Below are 17,578 nucleotides of genomic sequence, written 5' to 3'. Positions count from 1 at the left end.
ACAGCTGAGAGAAACAGTGATTTTTTGTTCTTAATGTCTGTATTTACATATTTTCATAATTACTTTCACAATTTTTTTTTTTTTTTTTCCTCAGAATTTGACCGAGGCGGTGTTGGAATACATAAAGGGAATACTCACATCTCGGAATTGTACCATTCCAAGTTCACCAAGTTCAGAGACGACAGCATATGCAGCCTCGGACTGTAAAAACAGTTGACACAAGGTCATCTCTTCACTCCGAAACATCGACATCTTGAAACTTTAAAATTAATTCAGCAGTTTGGGTTCAATTTAAAAAAAAAAAAAAAAAAATCAACAGCAGCAGCACCTGAAAATTTAAAACAAACAAAATTAAGAAATGTAAATAAATAAAAAAAAATATATATATATATGTGTAATGATAAATATAAGAAATCTTCATACAGTAAACCTAGCAGATAAAGAAAGCTCTACACAGATGAGTGGAGCATATAAAAACTAGCCTGGGTGCCTGGAGGTGTGTTGAGTAAAAAAAAAAAAAAAAAAAAAAAAAAAAAACAAGTGGTAGACGGGCAGGCTCGAACCTGTACCGCAAAGGAGGAAAAGAATGTGGAAAAAAAACAAAAAAAAACGTGATGTCTTTGCCATTGCATCCATCACCAAACTGGAAGTTGCAAAGGTTTAAATTAAGGCTAGTCAATCGAAAAGAAGGGATGACTTCCTGAAAATATCGAAAAAACAGCAACCTCTCCTTGTAGAAAAGTGCCCAGTCGAGGGTGAAGGAATTAATGTTTTGGGCCAATTTTCCGATATTCGAAATAATACCGATCTTGTGAAAATCCGTCACCTGTGTCAAATGTTTTAGGCAGACATACATACATACATACATTTAAACAGACAGGTGAGATTTATATTATAGACTAGCGGGGGATACCCGGCATTGCCTGGGTGTTTGGAGGTGTGTGTGTTTTGGGGTAAATGAAAACAAAAATTGTTGGCCTGGTGTTTGCTTAAAAAAAAAAAAAAAAGCCTTGATGCGCAGTTGGAAAATAAAAAAAAGTGCCCGTTTTTGACGACTTAATTACGTCAACTTTGAGTGTGGGACAGTGTTTTATTTACCGCGAGTCTGTTCACTTCTTTTTTATATGAAAAAGCTTAATGTACCATGCAAATCTTGAATATTTATCTTTTGAAAGTCGAGCAAATTAAATAGACAGGCGACCCCGGTTGTTAACTCAGATATTATCATTAAGGCGTTATATAAAAAGCTTTGAAAAGTGATTCGCTTTTATATTTATAGATAGCGAGGGGTACCTGGCGTTGCCCGGATGTTTTTCGGGGTATGTGAAAAAACCCCGAAAATGTGAAAAAAAACCGAAGCCTTCACGACGCGCAGTTGGAAAATAGTAAAGTGTTAAAAAAAAAAAAAAAAACAAAAAAAAAAAACAACAGGTGTACGATTTTGATTGATGTGACGGCGATAGGTATTTAGCAGTAAGCATTTTGTGCGTGACAGTTTTGAATGAGGTGAATAAATCGGTTTGTTTGTTGTTAAAAACCCGCTCCCTGTTTATTAGGAGGAGCGAAATGAAAGCTACAGTCTGATATGATGAAGTCGACATTGAACAAACGTTACTTAGCTCTCTTGAGACCACTGGCTTTCGGCCTGTGATTAGAGTCGAGTTTCGCTTTTTTTTATACCGAAAACCAAATGTAACGTGTGCCGATGCGGGAAATGTTGAATGATTAACGTTTGAAAGTCAATAAAATTAAATAGACAGGCGAGCTCCGTGTGTAACTCTGAGATATTACAATTTATAGATGATATAAAAAGTTTTAAGTTGTGAACCGAGCAGGCACTTCTCTGAAAGAAGCCTTTTGTGGACATCGAGGAAAAGCGTACATACATACATACATACATACATACATTTTCGCTTTTATATATATATAGATGACAATTCAGTATTAAATAATTTTGATCATCCAATCAACAAGCTGAACATGCAAAGCCCCTCACTATGAGTGAAAAATTTACTTTCACTATGACTAATGTTTGTACAAAATTTCAAATTTGATTATATAATGTTATAAATTGAATTAAAAAAAAAAAATCATAATGCTGCAATATTTTAAGTTATAAATTTATTATATCTTTTACTAGAATATCTTGCCCTTTCCTTTTCCAGTTTTAACAACTAGTCCTTTACTTTTCCATGTTTAAGCTTAACCATATTACTTTTCATGCTCGCATTTTTGTATTGTAATCCATAATTTTTCCAGGTTTCCACGAAAATCCCTTGTTCTTTATTTTATTTCAGTCTTATTTTTTTTGTCCTCCATAAACATACACATATGTAATAACAATGTATGGCACTCGTCTGCTTCAATAAAATCCCCTCAATTATCTCCCTTTCATTCTTTGTGACATCTGTTTCTTTTCTTTTCATGAAAGCAACAGTAATCGCTGAAGCGACATGGTTGCTATGGAAACCAGTCATAAAAAACGTTGCTCACCACCTTACGCTTTTTTTTTACGATTTTGAACACCAGAAAATTCATCATAACTTTTGTTTAACTAAACGAAAATTGAAAAAATTTTTTTCATAATATAGCTGCGAAGGTGATCTATAAACTGTAATAATTGTTGGAAATTTGGTTGAAAAATGAGTGAGCAGTGAAGCTTTAAAGCCGTTCTAAATGACTAAAACTGCCACTTAACCATATCATTCAAATACTGACCTAGAAATCAGTAACATCGCTGAGGGAATGTGAGGACTAAAGGAAAAAATAAGGGAAGTGAGAATTACCCAAAATCCATTTTCTACTTTTCACCATTACATGGATGAATTCCGACACAAAACAGCAATTCTTCCCCTTTTGTCAGAAACATTTCTTATGGAATGCAAGGACTAAAGGATAAAATAAGGAAAGAAAGAGTTCCAAGGCTGCCAAAAGTCAACCCAAGATCATTTTCTAATCTCCTGAAAGTTTGGATAAATATCGTCCCCAGTCTGTACGACATGCTGTAGTACAACAAGACAAGACAAGCGACCCTGGTTTTCTCTCTCCGCACACATTTAGGCAGGAGCTGCTAGAAAGAACTTATCCTGCCTTGATAGAGTTCAAAATAGACTTCGTAGTCTTATGGTGAGCTACGATGTTCACTCTTTCGCTGCCGGAAATTCAAGTGCCCCGAGACGTTTTTTGCGCAAGCGGCTAGAGGCGCCCTTTTTCTTTTTACTGAATTGCTCTGGAGGTTCAATGTTTTGATTTTTTTTTGACCAATCAGAGAGTTTTCCGGGCTGTCGGAAATTATGTGTCTGGGAGCCGGTGAAAATCTTTAAAAACCTCTGTATTTTTCCAAAAAAAGCGCAGTTAACAAAAATTCAGAGATAGTGTTGAAAGATATATATATCACTACTGTCTGCAGCTCAAAACTAACGCGACAACACTGTGAACGTAGCAGGCGAGTCGGCTGATAAAACAATGTGGGCGAACACACAGACACAGTAACTAACTTTTGTATTCCCCCTTCTATTATCGCATGCTCATTTTTAATTAATTTTATGTAAACAATTATTTTAAAACTTCCTTAATCTCAACTAATTCCCCCCTTTTGTTCACTCATAAATGAACTATTATTTTCATTGAAATATTTCCTAAAAGTAATAAATCTTTTTTTATAAATTGAGAGTTAACTGTATTTATTTTGTTGATATATTTTCTACGAAAGAACATCGTAAATTCGACTCTGTCTTGCTCTCTTTACTTCTTTTCCCCACAATAATAATAAAATTAATTAATAAATAATAAACAAATGTAAGAAACATTGGAAAAGGCCAAAACTGGCGACCCACCGACGTGATTATTTTGAACACGCAAACATTTCTATAAAAAAAAAAAAAGGCTATCTTCTGATGCTTCAAGTAACCAATCTTTTGATGTGAATTTCAATGAAACTAAACAAAATGAAAACCCAAGAAATAATTTCACTACAAATTCACCATGGACCAACAAACAAACAAAAAAACTGCCTTCTAATACTTCAAATAACCAACTTTTGATGTGAATTTCAACAAAAGTAAATAAAAAAACTCAAGAAACAATTTCACCAAGGTCGCGAAAAACTATGGAAATTCAACAAAAATAAAAAAATTTTTGTATGAAAACGATAAAACAAATCCTTCTGAATATAAAAATCTACTTTTCAAAAAAAAAAAAAAAAAAAAAAAAATTTTTAACATAAAAACCTATCTTCATAACAAAATTATAAAAGACAACATACAGCAAAAGTGTGAATAACAAAAGGGAAAACTAAAATGGCAGAAAACGTCTCGGGGCACTTGAATTTCCGGCAGCGAAAGAGTGAACATCGTAGCTCACCATAGTCTCATAGGGGATGTCCTTTTCTCTTTTCTGCAACCTCTTTCTCACAGAAGACATGTTGCTTTATCGTTATTTTCATGGCAAGTGCTCGGCTGAGCGCCAATCTATGCCCCCCCCCCGCCCTCACCAAACTTTCACAAGAAACACCCGTCTAGCAGAAAACACTATCTGTAATTTCCCCTACTCTTTATCTGTGCCTAAACCTAAACGTAGATTCCATGAGCAAAGCTGCCTTTTTAGAACTGCACTCCTATGGAATTGTCTTCTGTTTTCCTGCTTTCCAGCTGACTACAATATGGTTGTCTTCAAGTCTAACATAAACAAATTTTTGATGAGCCGTTCCATATAAGTTAACAAGTTTAACGAATTCCCATTACTAACAATTACTGTATTATCCAATTTCTACTGTACACTCTTTAATCCTTATCCTCGAGTGGCCTCTTGGCCTTGATAAGTGGTGATGCCTATGTAAAAAAAAAAAAAAAAAAAAAATCAAAAAAACTTGAAATAAAAACTGAGGATTTTTAATTTGGCCCACGCAAACTTAACACTTCCGCCTGCTTAAATGAGAGAAACGTGATTTACAAATATGATGTAATCACATTGACACAACAGTTCTCATTAGATTACCGAAGAGCTGAAAAAAAAACAAAAAAAAAACTTAACATCGTCATCATCTCTGACAGTTGGTTGGTTGTTTTTGTTTTACGGCATATCAACCTTTTTCAGGTTATTTAATGCCGAATCTAGTTATTTTGAGGAACAATTTTTAATGGAGTATATATATATATATATATATTTTTTTTAAGTCAGATTCTATTTAACCCATAATTGGGACCCTAACAGGTACTACCACTCCGGGTCAGAGTGAACCTGGGAGCAATGGCAATTAAAGGGTGGCTCCACACTCCCTAAGGCCCGCAAGGTGGGGGCCTCACCATCGGATATAGTTTTAGGTCATATGCAGGACCATCTCTGACGGAGATATACATGTGACTGGACTGCGTGTGAATAACATACTCCCATGAAATTTCTTCCTTTGGAGGAAACTAGTTCAACCTGCTTAAGGTGAGTGATGCTTCAGCAAACAATTAGCTATTAATTTGAATTTTCCCAGGTGAGTTTTCTCTCTCTGGGAATAAAGGATAAAAATAAATAACAATAAGAGTGGTTGGATGGGTATTGTGGTTGGTTGAGGGGGCAGGTGTGAGGGGGGGGTATGTGTATCAAAGATGAAAAGAGCAGGTTTAAGTGCAATACTTAAGTTTTTTTTTGTTTGTTTGTTTGTTTTTTTTTTCTCATATCAATGGTAAAAAGCAAAGTTCAACTGATAAATTTATTTTGTTCCAGAAGAGACGGGGGGGGGGTGAATGGGGGGAGTGAAGGGGGGGGGATGATGGGGGGGGGAGATGTGTGACTGAGATCATGGATACTTTCTCAGACTATGGAATCCACTGCAAACTATAAAAAATGAAATACAAAAAAAAAAATTTACGAAAATTGTGCATACTTGTGCAGAATAACTGGCCACTCAGCTTTGCTCAGAACATGACGTCAACCTATATATATTATTCCTTAATTGGAATTCATTTTTTGAGATGAGCATTATATGTTAATTTTTTTTTTTTTTTTTTTTTTTTTTATTTCTGACTATTAGTCTCATCCTTTATTAGTTGTTGTTTTTGGATCTTTTTATTGGTTCACAACGTTTCGGCCAACTTCCTCTGGCCTTCGTCAGGTGGTAACCGCGACGGATAGGAACTTCGAATCTCCTAACTGCATTCTCAGCCATCACTGCCATCCATAATTGTTGTCGTCTCACCACATTTTTGACCAATTACCTCTGGCACGCTTTGGGTGGGATTGAAACCGCTATCTTCAGACAATGCTCATCTGGAACCGTAGAGATTTAACGTCTCTATCAACTGCGCCACGATCCAAAAACAACAACTAATAAAGATGAGACTAATAGTCCGAAATAAAAAAATAAAATTAACATGACGTCAACTGTTGGTCTTCACTGAGCGTCACCGATTATTCAAGCGTAACAATGCCACTCAAGTAAAATACTGAAGAAAACGGGTTTGTATTACTGTACACAGATTCGAAAAAGTTGTCAAAAAACAAATGTTATCAAAGGCAAGATAAGTTACTTTTCTACCTAATTGGATATGTTTTTAGTGTTTTTATTTAATGTAACATGTTTATTCAGCTCGAAAATCATACAATGTTTACCGATGCATTGGAAAATTTAAAATGGCGCCCGACTCTTTTTTTTAACATGGTAAGTTTGGGAAAATGAGTTATAAATAAAAAACTAGACAAAATATGATTAAAAACTCGCTCAATATATTACCGTAACATAGGCCGACATATATTCGGCATGTTTTTAACAGTATTTTGCATATTTTTTTATTTTTAATTCTTTTTCCCAAACTTACCGTGTAAAAGAGAGCGTCAGGCACCATTTGAAATTTTCCGATACATCAGTAAACATTGTTTTTCGAGCTGAATAAACATGTTACATTGAATAAAAACACTAAAAATATCCAGTTAGGTAGAAAAGTAACTTATCTTGCCTTTGGTTACATTTATTTGTTACATATTTGTTTTTTGACAACTTTTTTGAATCTGTGTACAGTAATACAAACCCAAGAAAACATTTAAATATAATAAAACCAGAAAAAATAAATAAAAAAAGAAACAGTCTACCATAACGATTTCTGTTCTATTCTTATAAGAAATTTTTTTTTAAGTGAAAAAAGCAATTTTTTTTTTTTTTTTCCCAACCAATGTTTTTGGGCAAACAAAATTGAACAAAACTAATAAGAAAACTTTGTGTGTTTTTCATCGTTTTTTTAACAAAGGTTTTTAAAAAAAAAAAAAAAACTTATGCACTTTCATGTATTTTTTTTCTTTTCATGAACATTTTTTTGGTCCCCGACAAAAGGAGGGTGGACCTGTAAATTCACCCTTGTCTGTTCGTACTTTTCTCAATGATAATGCATCGGAATTTTTTAAATTTTGCACAAACATTAAACATGATATGAGTAAAAAGGTAACCGAACAGATTTTCTGTGAAAATTCTGGTTTCCCCCTGCCAGGGGTGCCTTTCGGATTAAAATGGCTAAAATTGACACTTTTGTGCTTATTAAAAAAATTAAACTGATTTTTATAAAACTTTCTAAAAAGTTGTAACTAACGGATTTCTATATAATTTTCTTTTTCTATACTTCGCGATAACCCTTGGGTGTGCCCCAGGGGCTCTTTTAGGGCTAATAAAAACACTCCATTTTTTGGACTATTTTACCATATTTGTCCAAAATTTTCTGTCTATGTCTATTTAGCAGTTTTGCATGGTGCTGAACTCAAATTTAAATATGTTAAGGTTTTGGGAACTTTGGGGGTTAAAGGTTGGGGGGGGGCGCAAATGATGGACTTAGTCATTTTTTTTTTGCATGGTGTAGAACTCAAATTTACATATGTTAAGGCCTAAAATTGCACCGTTTGTTCATTTTCACCAGGGTTTAACGTCCCCAGGGAACTTTTGGGGCTAAATGATTTGGGGGGGGGGCAAATGCTGAACTTATGCATTTTTTTATGCGTCGTTCACTGTGCATTCACAGGGGACCATACATACTTCACTTGTTTTTCTGTAGGGTGGGGCTGGGCAACTGATTTTTTTTTATTATTATTATTAAATTAAGACAGCCAGGATAGTCCTTTAGGAATAGATAGCCTTTCCTACGGTCACATCAAACGATGTCAAAGTCGAGTGAGTAGAGACAGCGGATGTGGAAGAAACTTCGCGAACCCAACCAGGTAGCTTTTTGATATTTGGTTTAAAATGGAGACAAAATTACTGCCTCCACATAAACTCAAAAAGATAACTGTCGAGAAGCTTCCGGCTGGTCCCATTGATTTTTTTTTTTTTCAGCCCAATATTTTCTCTAAAGACCGTCTGCCACTTTGCCATGCGTTGATCGGTGTCTCATCAGATTAGTCAAACCCGTCTGCATGACGTCATGTTCTAAACAAAGTCGAGCAAACAGTTACGTCGGGTTCAAATTCTCCACAATTACCAAATTGTGATATGTGTGCTACCCTGCTTGCTCCACATAACTCATCTCAATGTCACGTGCATGGTTTTCTTCTCCATCTTCTGGCCAGGTCGTTGTCTCTCATATTGGCGGCACAACACAAACTGTAAACATCAATTGTACTCTGACACCATCAACCCTCCACTCGCTAATGCCCATATCTTAGTTTTCTGTTGAGACTATGTTCGTCAGTTGGTTGATCAATACATCTTGATCTCTTAAAGTTCTCTTGGTCTGGCATAAGCAGCAGGCTCCTTCAGTCTTTGACAGACTATGGATATCCACGAAAGAGGTGCATGCACGTGAAATTTTTTGTAGCACACCTCTCCTGAGTCAACATTGTTGAATACTAGTGGCAAGTGAAGTGTCTATACAGGACGACTGGATTGGTTGGTTGTTTTTGTTTTACGGCATATCAACCCTTTTCGGGTTATTTAATGCCGAATCCAAAGATTTTGAAGAAAAAAAATTTTTAATAGAATATATTTGTTGTTTTCAAGTCGGTTTCTATTTAACCCATAGTTGGAACCCTAACAGGTACTACCACTCTGGGTCAGAGTGGACCTGGGAGCAATGGTAATTAAAGGGTGGCTCCACACTCCCCAAATCCCACAAGCTGGGACCTCACCACTGGATATAGATTAAGGTCATATCCAGGACCCCCATTGAGGGACTTTTACCCTCTGCAGGAGGAGGGGGGGCAGTCGGTGTATTCTAATGCCCCACCGACAGGGCCAAGGACAGCGCCTAGAATTCCCAAATCGTCACCCATCTGGTACTAACCAAGCTCAACGTTGCTTAACTTCGGTGATCTGACAAGAACCGGTGTGTCAGCACGATTATGCCGTATATGGTACAAGCAACAACCTGTGTTTTACTGTGTCAAACCGTGACCTACTCTTTATCCCTCTGTTTGTTTATGTTATTCGTATCCTATTAAGACATCGATTAACATTCCTGAAATGTGAATATTTAAAAAAAATTTTTTTTTTTTGTCTTTATTCTACTTCCCGACCTAGAATGTAAATCTTTCTTTGTGTTTTGGTGATAATTACAATTCAGGTCATTTTTATAGGACACAAGAATGTAAAACAACGTCCATCTATACACCTCTGCAGTGTCCAACAGTAGGTTTGTCAGTTCAGATGGTAATCACTTTGTAGTTATTTATCTCCTTCCCCTCACATATTCCAATACTCAAATCTGGGCAAGTTGCAGGATCATCCTTCTTAAAAAAACTTTTTTTTAAAGAGGAGACTTTGTTGGTTTGGTCACACTGTGCGCTGTAACCCAGGAGAATTCATCTATGAAACAATAGCTTCAGAACCACTCAAAGATCGGCAAAGATGCTTGAGAGGCCATTACATACCATAACCTGCCTTCAACTGTATCTAACTGGAAACTCATCTAAATATATCTTCTTGGATCCTTTTGTTCTCGTTACTACTGTGACCTTACACGTGACCTTATACGACCTTAAACCTCTGATCGCGGCCCAGTTATGATCTGCAACCTGGTCGGTACAGTTATGATCTTAACCTTAGTCGATGCCCAATTATGACTATCCTAGTCACCGGGTAATTAATTATGTCGACTGGGCAACCAGGTCTGCCAACTGTTGGTACGTCGCGTCACCCAGTGAGTCCTCGTCAAGGCGTTGGAGGACTCTTCTCGGTTGCATGGTCCTCAAGGCCTGTTCTTCTTGATCGTCTAGTTGGTCGTCCTGTTGACTGGGTGTTCGTTGACGGGAACGGGGTCACAAGTGGCAAGTAAAAGAAATAAAGTTACATGGGACAACAGCACATCAGCAAACAAACTCCGGAGGTTGGTTGATATATAATGTATTTAGGAAATTCATAAATGATTATCTACAGACGTATGTACAATTGAAGATTAAATGGAAGCAAGCAATTAGATTTGTGAATGAGCTTCTTGTTGTTGAAATACTCGGTCGGAGTCGCGGACCGTTGTAATTATCGTTAAGGTGTTCTGGCTGGTCTCTTCCTAGGTCCTCTGAATTCTATTAAGTTGCAAATTGAGCTCTCTGGCGACCAGCGAGGGGGAGAGAGAAGTTGGGTGGCTGGATTCCTCTACCGAGACCTTTATCTCTGTATCTCCAAAGATCTCTCTCTGTCTTCTCTCTTTTTCTATCTCATTAAATCGAGTTTTGCAGATCATATAGTAAAACCCTTGAATAATGACGACGCCTACGTTCGTCTTCGACCAATCAAATTGATTGATAACAATCCACCTGATTCCTTCTCATTGATCGATTTGGCTTGTGGCAGGTATTATTTTTCCGCCCCCAATTTCCAAAATCGAATTGACTCCTCCCCAACTTGCCTGACCCCGCCTTCTCGATAATGGTTTTTTTCATATTATCAACTGATAATGAGAGGAAATATTATTTTTAGCTTGTAATAGATCACCAGATTTATATCCGTTTGATCTCCTTTCCTCTTTGAATTATTTGTTTTGTAAAAACATCCGTGTGATTTTTTAAAAAAATACTCTTTACATGTCAGAATTCCCATTAGCGCCCAAAACAATTTGCCAAATGACATTTTTAGATAAGTCATAATTGGAAATAAACACTGGCTTGCTTTTGAAGACCTTTGTGCATCGGCAGGTTGAGTATTTCCCCAAAATATTCTATTTACGCCCAAAACATTATCATTCTGAAGTTTCTCAGATAATACATATTAAAAAAACAATTCATGTCGAACCTTGGGCTGACGTCATTAATTCTTTTATCAGGCCCGATCTGTTTCGTGTGTGTGTGTGTGTTTCTAAGATCAAAAACGATCCGACATTTCACCTGTCAAACACCACATTTCAAGCCGACCGACATTTCAAATCTCTGTTTCGGAATATTATTGTGTTGGCTCGTTTAGTTCAAACGCGAGCGTATTTTGGTTAAAAAATGTTTTAAGTAATCTTTCGCTTTGAAGTTTAGCATGCAATTTCTATTTTTATCCCCCGACCGTATGGCATTTCAACAAGATTTTGACACATAAAAATATTAACTAAAAAAAAATTTTTTTTTTTTTCTGTAACCGGCGTTCGCCCGGGATTGAATATTACATTTAACACAAAAAACGTCACATCGACCCTACTGATCTGATGTGGCCCCTCTTTGGTGTTACACTACCACACCTTGACCAACAATCTCATGTCAGCTTCCTTTTGTCTACCTTTGTGAACAACCTCCTCTTCAGTGTCTTCCCACCATAACCATTAATAGCATAAATAAAATAACAGATATTAAATTTAGAAAAACGAAATCTAAAATGAAGCAAAAACTAATTTTAAAAATATTTTAAATTTTTAAAATGTTTAAAAAAAATTTTTTTTTTTTTTTAAATCAGACAAATATTAGACAAAATGCTATTCCGAACTTTGTGACAGACAAACCAAATGCTATTCCAAACTTTGTGACAGACAAACCAAATGCTATTCCAAACTTTGTGACAGACAAACCAAATGCTATTCCAAACTTTGTGACAGACAAACCAAATGCTATTCCAAACTTTGTGACAGACAAACCAAATGCTATTCCAAACTTTGTGACAGACAAACCAAATGCTATTCCAAACTTTGTGACAGACAAACCAAATGCTATTCCAAACTTTGTGACAGACAAACCAAATGCTATTCCAAACTTTGTGACAGACAAACCAAATGCTATTCCAAACTTTGTGACAGACAAACCAAATGCTATTCCAAACTTTGTGACAGACAAACCAAATGCTATTCCAAACTTTGTGACAGACAAACCAAATGCTATTCCAAACTTTGTGACAGACAAACCAAATGCTATTCCAAACTTTGTGACAGACAAACCAAATGCTATTCCAAACTTTGTGACAGACAAACCAAATGCTATTCCAAACTTTGTGACAGACAAACCAAATGCTATTCCAAACTTTGTGACAGACAAACCAAATGCTATTCCAAACTTTGTGACAGACAAACCAAATGCTATTCCAAACTTTGTGACAGACAAACCAAATGCTATTCCAAACTTTGTGACAGGCAAACCAAATGCTATTCCAAACCAAATGCTATTCCAAACTTTGTGACAGGCAAACCAAATGCTATTCCAAACTTTGTGACAGGCAAACCAAATGCTATTCCAAACTTTGTGACAGGCAAACCAAATGCTATTCCAAACTTTGTGACAGGCAAACCAAATGCTATTCCAAACTTTGTGACAGACAAACCAAATGCTATTCCAAACTTTGTGACAGACAAACCAAATGCTATTCCAAACTTTGTGACAGACAAACCAAATGCTATTCCAAACTTTGTGACAGACAAACCAAATGCTATTCCAAACTTTGTGACAGACAAACCAAATGCTATTCCAAACTTTGTGACAGACAAACCAAATGCTATTCCAAACTTTGTGACAGACAAACCAAATGATATTCCAAACTTTGTGACAGACAAACCAAATGATATTCCAAACTTTGTGACAGACAAACCAAATGATATTCCAAACTTTGTGACAGACAAACCAAATGATATTCCAAACTTTGTGACAGACAAACCAAATGATATTCCAAACTTAGGTTTGACAGTTTGTTTTTTTTTCCAACTGTTGATACTGGGTAATCCCAGGTGACATAGGCTAACCCTGCTAGTTGAAGATAAAGTACTTATGTTTATCTATATCTCAAGATTTTGTTTAAACAAACTTTTGATTTGTCAATGGTCACATTCTTCTGCTTATCGAGGGTTTCTCAGTTATTGCGTGTTCAGTGTCTGAGTGTGTGAAGGGGGTGTAGGTACAAAGTCCATTTGGAATGTGATATGAAATTGTATGAAAGTCTATTGTCAAACCTGAAGTGGTGTTCATGTGTACATGTTCATCGTTTTATTTTAATATAGAAAAGGTTTAAAATGACTGACTTGTTTACTAAGAAACCAAAATGCGTTCTGGTAGAACCTTATGGTGGTGGAAACTTAATCTTTTAATATGTGAGGATCTGTTACGAATTTTATAAGCTAGTTTGAATGACTTTTTCGACATTTTATTAAATGTTTTCGAAATTCCTTTCAAAATTTTTGACTCTTTCACAAATGAGTAAAATGGCTGATTCGTTTATTAATAAATTGAAATGCATTCTGGTAAATTAGATGTAAATAGCTCGAAAAACTTTTAATCATTTAATACATGATGATTTGCTAGAAATTTTAAAACCTGTTTAAAATTACTTTTTATTCTGAATCCTTTTTAAATTTCAAAGTAATTCATTCTCACAGTTATTAACTGTGTTTCACTGTAGAAATTTTTTTTTTTTTTATTATTTGTAACTCACAGTTCAACCCGGCTTTGCTCGGGTCCAATATACTATTCATAACTTTATATTTATATATGTATATTAAAAAGTTTGACACATATCCAGGTAACCTACATCTAAAGTTTCAAGTGTTTAGATCCAAAATTAGCAGAGGAGTTTGGTAGAGTCTGCAAAGTTCAACTCTTTCAACTTTGACCTCTTGAAAGCCAAATTTTCGCCCAAAAATTGATTAAAAAATTTACTACATGTCTAAATACCCCTTATGTAAAATTCCAAACGTTTAAACTCAAAATTGGCTGATTAGTTTGCTAGAGACTGCAAAGGTCAAATCTTTTGAACTTTGACCACTTGGCAACCAAATTTTCAACCAAAAACCGATTAAAAAGCTTGCCCTATGTCTGACTTTATGTAAAATTTCAAATGTTAGACCAAAAATTGGCTGAGAGTTCAAATTTTTTTTTTTAACTGACCTCAATTTTGACCCCTTAACATTTGTTTTGGGCTCAAATCAAGTTAAAAAATAATCTATATCCAAAATTTCAAGTGTTTAGACCCAAAATTGGTCAAGGAGTTTGGTAGAGTTTTCAAATGTCAAATCGTTGAACTTTGACCCCTTGATAGCCAAATTTCTGGCCGAAAACTGATTTTCCCAAATCTCAATAACCCTTATGTCAAATCTCGAGTCTGTAAACTGAAAATTGACAGAGTAATTTGGTAGGGAAATGTACACACACAGACAATTTCACTTTTATAGATATATAGATTTACAGTTCTGAAGTTTTTAAATGAAGTATGAATCATATCTGCACAAGGTTTTGGTCAATGTAACCTTCGACCTTCTCCAGGTGTTAAAGTCACCATGTTTTGGCCAAAAAAACATGGCGGGTAACACCTGGAGAAGGTCTCAGGTTACATTGACCAAAACGTTCTGCAGATACGATTCAAGATGTCCAATTAATCTAAATAATACAAACATTCATTCTTATTTATTTTTTTCAACTATTAACAAATGCTTAAAATGGTTGACTTGTGTATGAATAAACCGAAATGCATTCTGGTGGATTTAATTTTGTAATTAAATGATTTTTAAGTAGGATTTTTAAAATCTGTTTTATTTCATACTGGCCTGGGTGGCCGGAGTTACTCGGGTGTTTGGAAGTGTGTGTTGAGCAAAAAAAAAAGTGGTAGTAGGCAGGCAAGCTCGAACCCGTGATATGAAGATGTGATGCGAAAACAGAAAAGAAAGTGAAAGAAAACCTGACACCTTACCGCTACTCCATGATGCGTCCGGAAGTTCAAAACATTAAAATTAGGCAAAGTCAATCCAACCGATACGATGACTTGCAAAAATAGCTTGCAAAAAAAAAAAAAAAAAAAAAAAAAAAAAATCGACCCCTCCTTGTAGAAAACTGCCCGGTTGAGGATGAAGGAATTAATGTTTTGGGCCAATTTTTCGCGATTTGTCGTCCGAGACGTTGAGCTTCAAAATGATACCGATCTTATGAAAATCCGTTGCCTCCGTCAAAAGTTTTAAACAGACGGGTGAGATTTATATTATAGACTAGCCTGAGTGTACGGTGTTGCCCGGGTGTTTAGACGTGCGTATTGAGTAAAAAAAAAAAAAAAGTGGTGGTAGGCAGGCAGGCAGGCAGGCTCGAATCTGAACAGCGAAAGAGGAAAAGAACGTGGGGGAAAAAAAAAAAAAAAAAAAAAAAAAAAAAGAGAGAGATGGAATCGAACTCAAAAACGTAGGATAATTTAGTCTTCCTCTTTAACCATTAGGCCAAAAAGGATAGTGAATTCAATGAGTTGGTAATTGATTTAAGAATCAAATGAGTCACTACGCATGCGCAGAAATGAACGTTGTTTAAAAACCTGGCCAGGAGCCAGTTAAACTTCCCGCTTTCTGTCTTGGTATTTATTTGCTTCCCCACGAAAGTAAATTAGACATAAGGTCATTTTTAATGTGGGAGAAGACCAGCTCCCCCAAAAAGGGGGCATTCTGGCAGAATCTAAATAAATAGTAATTGTGTCAGTATGAAGGGTTTCCCCTACATTGACCAAAGACCAATCACAGAACGGATACTACTCGGCCGGAAGGCCAGGCGCTTGCATGTTTGCATTCGATTAGTTTCACTTTTATTTATACAAAAAAGACAAATAAACACTCAAAAAGAGGGAATTTTTTAAAACTCGATGAAAAAACAAAAAAAAAAAAAAAGATGGAGATGTTTGTTTGCTAATCTGAGATATTACGATCTAGAAAGTATAAGAAAATTTCTCCCGGAATCTAACCAACAAGAGAACCCCGACACAAAAAGCTTGGACATACACAAATGCTCGCGCCCATTTTGACTTTTATATAATAAACTATACTAGCAGGGAGAGGGGGGGGGGAGCCAGCGTTGCCCGGTTGTAAAATCCGCTTAAATATATTTAATTTATTTTTTTTTAAATTGTGACTTGGATGCCATCAGCCAGAATGAAAACCGAAAGCAAAAGTTGTAAGCAATAATTGGAGACAGACAGGCAGACAGTCGCGAAATAATAATTAGAAGAAGTGGAGGGGGGGGGATGATAATTGCACTTTAATTTGAAAAACAAAAGATAGAGTTAAAAACATGAAAAGGCTTCATCATGATGTAAAATGGATGAAAACACAAAAATAAAAAAGAACGCAATTGTTGGGCAGTTTATAAAAGTTTATATTATAGACACGTTTTTATACTTTAACAAAATATATTATTTAAAAAAAAAAAAAAAAAAAAAAGAGGCAGATCAGACATGAACTCACAAAAAAAATAAGACCGTAAACAAGCATGTTATCCAACAAACTACAATGACACAGATGTTATGACATCGCTAATTTAGCTTTTTAAAACGAAACAACCGTTCGCGCATGCGTGGTTTGCAAGCAGCATCAAAAGCAAGGGGTTTTTTTTTCACTTGACCCCCTCCCTAAAAAAAAAAAAAAAAAAAAAAAAAGAAAACATTTCTACACAAAATAATTAACGCTTTTTCCAATTCTTCGATATTATGTGTCCTCTCGGACACTCTGTTTAACAGTACAACGTTCGTGCCGCTTCAATGTGGATGAGAAAAGATCTTAGTGGATATACACAGACGTTTGCCCTTTATATTTTAGACTTGCATCGATACCCGGCATCGCTCGGGTTGACATGAAGTTCAGTTTGGACACAGCTGTTATATTAAGGATACTGAACACTTTCATCGATACCCCACAAAGAAAAAAAAAAAAAAAAACCCTCCCCACCAGATATTTCGGCAGAAGGGATACAAAGGGAACACCCCCTAAAATATATATAAATATACATAGAAGAGTTTTGTGTTTACTATAAACTTATTACACAAGTATAAATCATGTAGAATATCTGCATGAATATAATTACATGTAATAGTTAACTAAACATGATCATCCCATAAGAAAACCAAAAAAACTAAACACGTTTGCTGTAAGGCTAAAAATTAAAACGTGAACAATAGCTATTACGTTACACATGCATATTTGTAATGCCTTCGTTCAGGCTTCACCTGGCAAATTCCATTTTTTAATTTTCACACTTTTGCACCAATTTTCCCAGGTTAAAACCCAAATATAAAGTTTGAATACCCTATATATTAAGTTTCATGTTTGTAGACCAAAAACTGACAGAAGTTTGGTAGGCAAATTTATTTTAATATATATATATATGCATACATAAATATATATATATATATATATATATATATATATATATATATATATATATATATATATATATATATATGGAAAGAGGTTTGTGTTTA

The 17,578-nt window shown here is 35.4% G+C and overlaps 1 protein-coding gene across 2 annotated transcripts in view; it reads right to left on the bottom strand.

Moving 5' to 3' along the window:
• LOC145268820 (V-type proton ATPase 116 kDa subunit a1-like) overlaps positions 1 to 17,578 on the bottom strand; it is a 156,073-nt gene that overhangs the window by 97,507 nt on the left and 40,988 nt on the right. For both annotated transcript variants that reach the window (XM_080124461.1, XM_080124462.1), the window contains exon 2: positions 139 to 328. In XM_080124461.1, coding sequence (XP_079980587.1) covers positions 139 to 252 — 114 coding nt within the window. In that variant the 5' untranslated portion in view covers positions 253 to 328. The remainder of the gene's footprint in view (positions 1 to 138; positions 329 to 17,578) is intronic.

The sequence above is a fragment of the Euprymna scolopes genome, chromosome 44 (genome assembly GCF_053919585.1).
Source record: "Euprymna scolopes isolate OS-2025 chromosome 44, ASM5391958v1, whole genome shotgun sequence".
NCBI classification, from domain to species: Eukaryota; Metazoa; Mollusca; class Cephalopoda; order Sepiida; family Sepiolidae; genus Euprymna; species Euprymna scolopes.
The sequence above is the reverse complement of the archived record's forward strand: the minus strand, read 5'-3'. Positions and strand labels throughout refer to the sequence as shown.